The 6,887-nt window shown below is 44.6% G+C and overlaps 1 protein-coding gene across 1 annotated transcript; it reads left to right on the forward strand.

The window, feature by feature from the left end:
- Positions 1–945: 945 nt before the first annotated feature.
- On the forward strand, positions 946–6,675 carry dsela (dermatan sulfate epimerase like a). The gene is made up of 2 exons (XM_024415380.2): positions 946–1,402; positions 1,548–6,675. Exon 2 carries the CDS (start codon positions 1,715–1,717, stop codon positions 5,282–5,284), a length of 3,570 nt encoding a protein of 1,189 aa, XP_024271148.1. The 5' UTR covers positions 946–1,402; positions 1,548–1,714; the 3' UTR covers positions 5,285–6,675.
- The last annotated feature ends 212 nt before the right edge of the window (positions 6,676–6,887 follow it).

Consider the following 6,887-nt stretch of genomic DNA (forward strand, 5'->3'; position numbering starts at 1 on the left):
GCATGTCTAAGATTCTTTTCAGGTGTGGTTTTCCCTCTTCGTCGCCCATTGTATTCAGGCAGACCTCAGTAACAGGGACAGGGATCACTGAGGTTATTGTCATGCGGACAAGTTAGAGAAGATCAGTGGTGGAAAAAGTACAGATACTTTAATAGATAATTACTCAAGTAAAAGTGAAATTCACCCAATAAAATACAACTTCAGTAAATGTCTAAAAGTATTTGGTTTTAAATATACTTGAAATTGCTAAAATGTAAACAAAAGTAAAAGTATAAACCAATTGGATTCCTTATATTAAGCAAACCAGACGGCACAAATAAAAATGTATTTTTATTGACGGCTAGCCAGGGGACACTCAGACACTCAAACACTCAGACACTCAGACATAATTTACAAATGAAGCATTTGTGTTTAGAGTCCTTCAGATCAGAGGCAGTAGGGATGACACTTGATAAGTGTGTGAATTGGACCATTTTCCTGTCAAAATGTAACAAGCACTTTTGGGTGTCAGGGAAAATGTAAAAAGTACATTATTTTCTTTAGGAATGTAGTGAAGTAAAAGTAAAAGTTGGCAAAAATATAAATAGTAAAGTCAAGTACAGATACCACAAAAAACGACTTAAGTAGTACTTTTTGAAGTATTTTTTTTTCTTTACACCACTGGAGACGATCATGAAGCATTGTTGGTCTGGGTACTGACATGAACAGAGACCTGCCACCTCTCAGACAGTACACCTTTGAACTTCAGAGTTCTGTGGGAGATGTTAATATGAAGTCTCACAGTTTCACTGCATTGTAAAATGACACCACATTAGGCATGACGTTCTGGGGTCTGGGGGAGCATGGAAAGATGCCAGCATTCCAATCTTGTGAGTTAGCTAATGGATGATTAATGTAGAATTGTTGGCTCAGTTGAAGTGATCTTATCTGTGTGAATAATTAAGAGCAGAGCTCAGCACAGTGCAGAAGGGTTGTCTCACGTTGTCTCACATTCTTTTATTTTTTAAAAACTTTCTCTCGACCAAATTATGGCCGTAAATGTGGAGTCATATTGAAGGAATCTTTTCCAAGCAATACATGACTACATTGCACATCTGCTACCACAGCTGCTGCAGGTCCCATTTCAACATCCTTAGTTTGCAGACGCGTTTCATTGAAGCAAGAAGAACTAAAGCTTGGAGTTATCAATCTGTATGGAGATGGACTGCAATCACGGAAGTACTTTTCATTTCTTATGAAGGCTCTCTGGATAACGTACTGTTGTACTTTCTTGAAGATGACAAGTCTGGAAGGACGGTAACAGAGCTGTGTTGATAGCGCAAGAGACACATGCAGTTATGTTCACATGATTCTCCATCCAAGCAATATCATGCACTGTTTCACATTCCTGTGGATTTAATAGGTGATCAAACTGACTTTCTTTCTCTCTATCAGCTTGATGTCCCTTTTTTGTCTACTAAGTTACATGACGCACGTTACGGTTGATGTTACTATGACAGAATTTCTCCCCCCCAAAAACTAAAAACAAACTTTTTTTCCAATAACAGAACACATGGGAAAGAGTGAAGGAATGTAACCCAAGATGAACTGCAACGGAGAAGCGACAGATAGCAGGGGAGTAGGAACTTGGAAAAGACAAACAGTGTTTCAGATTAGACTTAGAAAAATGCTTTAAAAAAGGAAAATAAAAATAAACACATCTGGTTTTTGAATCATGGCTGAAAAATGCGCAGGACGGTCTGTGGTTTTATTCTCACTCTTGGCCGTTGTAGTTTCCTTCTCAGGAATTACTGACGTTTTAGGCAAAAATCATATTGATGAGGAGTTGGAGAAAATCACATTTCAAGGAGACGGAAGCACCAACGGGCATCCGGAAAACTGGCCGGCGAACCTTCACCCTAACCTGTATTTTCACCAGGTGGACATACGTTTACTGCAGCAGAGATCTGCCACGACGCATAGACATATTTTTAAAGTTATCCGGCTTGCTGTTGGGACTATGCTCGCCAATACTGCTCTCTATCTACCCCCGGTTAAGCATGAGGAATTTTCCAGCAAATGGAATGAAATTTATGGCAACAATCTCCCCTCTCTCGCTCTGTACTGTTTGCTCTGCCCCAAAGATACAGCTGCCCATCAATTCTTAATGAGATACATGGACCAGATGGCAGTGTACCCTAACTGGACAGTGACCAGCGCTCCCAACGACGAGGTTCCCATGGCTCACTCCCTCACAGGATTTGCCACAGCCTATGACTTCATCTACCCTCTCCTGGACACATCGCGAAGGGCACGCTACATGAAGAAAATACGTGCCGCCACAGAGGAGCTGTACGAACTCTCCAAACACAGGGGTTGGGGGAAGCAGTTTTTACAGAATCATCAGACTACCAACATCTTAGCCATCCTGACCGGCGCCCTCGTGGTGGGAGCACACAGTGACCCGGAGACAATGATGTGGAAGCAGGTGGCCGTTAACTACATGGAAAAGACCATGTTCCTCCTCAGTCACGTAGTGGATGGCTCGCTAGACGAGGGTGTGGCCTATGGGAGCTACACCGCAAAGTCCATCACTCAGTACGTTTTCCTGGCGCGTCGCCACTTCGACATCGACAACACCCAGAACAACTGGTTGCGGGCGCACTTCTGGTTCTACCACTCCACACTTCTGCCAGGCTTCCAGAGGACAGTGGGCATCGCTGACTCCAACTACAACTGGTTCTATGGACCGGAGAGTCAGCTGGTGTTCCTCGATGCATTTGTGCTCCGGGATGGCACCGGAAACTGGCTGGCCCAGCAGATCCGGAAACATCGTCCCAAAGATGGCCCCATGGAGCAGTCAGCAGCCCAGCGCTGGGCCACCTTACACACTGAGTTCCTGTGGTATGATAGTGAGCTCTCCAAGCAACCACCAGCCGGGTTTGGCAAAGCAGTACTGCACATGTTCTCAAACTGGGGTGTGGTGACTTACGGGGCTGGTTTATCATATGGTCAAGGCAACACATTTGTCTCCTTCAAATCGGGGAAGCTGGGCGGTAGGGCGGTGTATGATATCGTCCATTCAAAGCCCTACTCCTGGCTGGAGGGCTGGAGCAATTTCAATCCGGGCCATGAGCACCCAGACCAGAACTCCTTCACCTTTGCCCCTAATGGACAGGAATTTGTTTCAGAGGCACTGTATGGCCCCAAATACAGCTACCTCAACAATGTCTTGACGTTCGCCCCGTCTCCCACAAGCCAGTGCAATCAGCCCTGGGAGGGCCAGCTTGGAGAGTGCGGCAAGTGGCTGCGGTGGGCGGAGCCTGAGGTCGGCAACACAGCCGGTGAGGTCATTATAGCTGCATCCCATGGGGATTCTCTGTTCGTTAGTGGAGAAGCGGCATCGGCCTACTCCTCTGTGATGGGGCTGAAGAGCGTATACCGTGCCCTTGTCTTGCTCAACTCTCAGACTCTGCTGGTGTTTGACCATGTGGAAAAAAGCAAGGAGTCTCCGTTGAGTACTCTGAGTGCTTTCTTTCACAACTTGGACATTGATTTTAAATATGTCCCTCACAGGGCATTAGACAGGTACAATGGGGCACTGATGGACGTTTGGGATGCTCACTACCAAATGTTTTGGTTTGACAGTCAGGGGAATAGTCCAGTGGCGAGAATACAGGAGGCAGAGCAGGCTGCTGAGTTTAAGAAACGATGGACTCAGTTTGTCAACGTGACCTTTCCAATGGAGGGCACGGTCACCAGAGTGGCCTATTTGATGCACAGTCCCAATGTCAAAATCTCCAACTGCAGATTCATCGACAATAGTAAAAATGGAGTACGACTCTCTATTGTCGTCAACGGCACAGAATCCATTGTGTCCATCGTAACAAACTACAATGACATTGGCGCCAGATATAGCTACTTGGGCTTTGGGGGATATGCAAAGATGCAAAGCAGGCATCAGATAATCCACTTCGGTCTGGGAGTTCAAACGATGACTGAACAAAACACTGTGGATCCAGTCTATGACTTTGGGTTTATGGTTAATATAGTGGGAGGGCTGACACTGTGTCTCGCCATTGGGTTTTTAATCCTGCAACGCACGTTTTATTTCTGCTTCCGCAAGATCATGCGCTATACTTTAACGTTTGTTCTCCTGCTGTGGGTCGTTGAGTTTCTGTTTGTCTCCAATAGCTGTGATTGGCTTGTCTGTGTCCAATCAGTGTCCGATCTGCCCCCAAACCCTCTCCCCACAGTCGTAATTTCATCCCTGCCAGGGTCTGGGGCTGAAGTTCTCAAGCCCCTTTTCTATAACAGCTCTGACTTTGTTTATCTCCAAGTCCCCACAGAGCACCTAGTCATCCCGGACACTGAGTTTAACTTTGACCCCCTGGTGGATGCCTGCGTGTGGTCCAGACTAGATGCGGAAAGAGGTCACTACAAGGCCATCCAGGGCTGGTTCCATTCCTTGGTCTATAACCCTAGACTTCACCTGCAGAACATTCAGTTGCACAACGAGGGCAGCTGGAATGAGATTGAGGTGGAGCTTTCTGGCAAGAGGAGGAAGCCAATTCGTAGGCAGTCAGGGTCAAGGGGGAGTTCAGATAGAGATGGGGAGTATATTCGGGAGCTAAGGCGGCACATGGAGAAGTACCCTAATGCCCGCCCTGTCCTCAGCCTGAGCAGCGGGAGCTGGACCCTGAAACTCCCGTTCTTCCGAGAGGTGGTCGGTCACTCATTTCGGGCGTTGCACGTGGTGCGAGATCCTCGAGCTTGGATTTACCTTATGCTCTACAACAGCGAGCCAAGCCTCTATTCTCGCAAGAATGTGCAAAAACATGTCGCCGCAATTTTTAAGCAAGAGAGGAACGGCAGAAGAAGCAAGTGTCCACTAGGGTTCACCCAGGAATTCTTGACATTGCATAGCGTCCTCTCTGATCCAGAGATGGAGCCGATGCTGCTACTGGCCCATCTGTGGCTTGCCCACACAACCACGGCACTCCAGGTCAACGGCGACCTCACCGCCTCTTACCTCCATGTGAAATTTGAGGACATTGTGCAATATCCTGAGGAGACAGCAGGAAAGATACACACGTTTCTCGGGGTTCCCGTGGCCCCAGCTGCCCTCAACCAGCTCATGTTCGCCACCTCCACCAACCTGTACAACCTGGTGTATGAGGGAGACATATCGCCAGTCAGCATCAATGTGTGGAGAGAAAAAATGCCCATCCACGAGATCAGAATGATAGAGGACACATGCTTAAAGGTTATGGAGAGGCTTGGGTACTCAAGGTACTTAAGTTAATAGCTGCTGTATGATGTCCTACGATGGACACCGTACTTTTGGTTTGTTGACATGTATACTTTGTTGTTCTATATTTTGCAGTCCTTGTTTATAGACTGGGATGTATAAAATAGAACAGAGTGATGTGCTCCTTAACACTTTTTTAAAGTGTATGATTTGTCTGACTAACGTGATGTGTTTTCATCCAAATAGTTTTGAAGTTTGTTGGCTGGTTATTTAGCCACGCCTAGAATCTCCTGGCTAGCATTTTTGGAGCATGTAGCAATGCTAGGGGGACACGGATTGTTGATTCAACATTAAACAAATCAGCAACCACAGCTAGTGAAATCTCTGCAACCCTAAACAAAGAGTTGCAGTTTGTTTTTAGAATGGGTGGCTCCTGTACATCTCTAAAACTAAAAGCATTGTATTTGGTACAGATAATTTAGAGATGCTCTGCTTTTTTGACACCACACTCCACAAAGCAAGTCCTGCAGGCTCCAGTTTTATATTGTCTTGATTTTTTTGTCCAGTTATATGGTTAAGTGCTGCAAATAAGGACCTAAAAAAACTGCAGCTGGCCCAGAACAGAGTGGGACGTCTTGCTCTTCACTGTAATCAGAGGGCTGATATCAATATTTTGCATGCCAGTCTTGGCTAAAAATAGAGGAGAGACTGACTGCAATCGCTTCTTTTTTTTTTTTTTAAAGAAACATTTATTTGCTGAAAATTCCAAATGGTTTGAATAGTCTACACAGCACTGACACTGACACTTACCCCACCAGACATGACGCCAGGGGTCTTTTCACAGTCCCCAAATCCAGAACGAATGAAAGGAAACATACATTATTATATAGAACTCCCTTCCATCTCAAATAGCTCAAGTGAACAGCAACCCCCCCCAGATAAAGCAACACCTCACAGAACACCTCTCACTTATTCGACCTAATTATGTTGTGTGTATGTACTGATAGATGCTACTGACTGTACATTTAAATTATCAACATTGAAACGATAAATGTAGGCCTAGAATAGTAGGTCTCTCTTGATATTTTTTTTCTCAGTATTGAGTCAGTGCAGAATCTTTTAGTTATATTTTTTACTTGTAAATGTATGTAGATCTGTCTTTTTAGCTGTTCTTATCTATTCATGTTCTGTATCATGTTTCATGTTTTGTGTGGGACCCCAGGAAAAGTAGCTGCTGCTATCACAACAACTAATGGGGATCCTTATAAAATACCAAGAAAAACACGAACAATTGTAATAGTGGTGCATTCAGTCGATAATACGTTTAAACATATATATTTTTAGGGGTGAAATATCCCTTTAAAGTAATTGGAATACTGGATTGGATTTAAGTGTTATTTACATATTTTGTATATCATAAATCTTTTCTGAACTATTGTCGGTCACTTGATTTCAATCCCCACTCTTATTTATAGTAGATTTTTTTCAGTGGTAAGGGGTAAAACCCTGCTTGTAAATTCAGTGCAGCACTTTTGTCAGAGCATTGTGACATACAACGACCCAGCAGGCTTCTCTTACTGATAGTAAACGCACTTTGCGGAAAGAAAAACATTTTCTCAACCAGGAAGTGAATACAGTTATAGCAAACTCTTTGAAA

Source organism: Oncorhynchus tshawytscha, linkage group LG28, assembly GCF_018296145.1.
Source record: "Oncorhynchus tshawytscha isolate Ot180627B linkage group LG28, Otsh_v2.0, whole genome shotgun sequence".
NCBI classification, from domain to species: Eukaryota; Metazoa; Chordata; class Actinopteri; order Salmoniformes; family Salmonidae; genus Oncorhynchus; species Oncorhynchus tshawytscha.

Bases quoted from the DNA above. Each gene is read 5' to 3' on its own strand.
- dsela (XM_024415380.2), top strand. From the start codon at position 1,715: ATGGCTGAAAAATGCGCAGGACGGTCTGTGGTTTTATTCTCACTCTTG.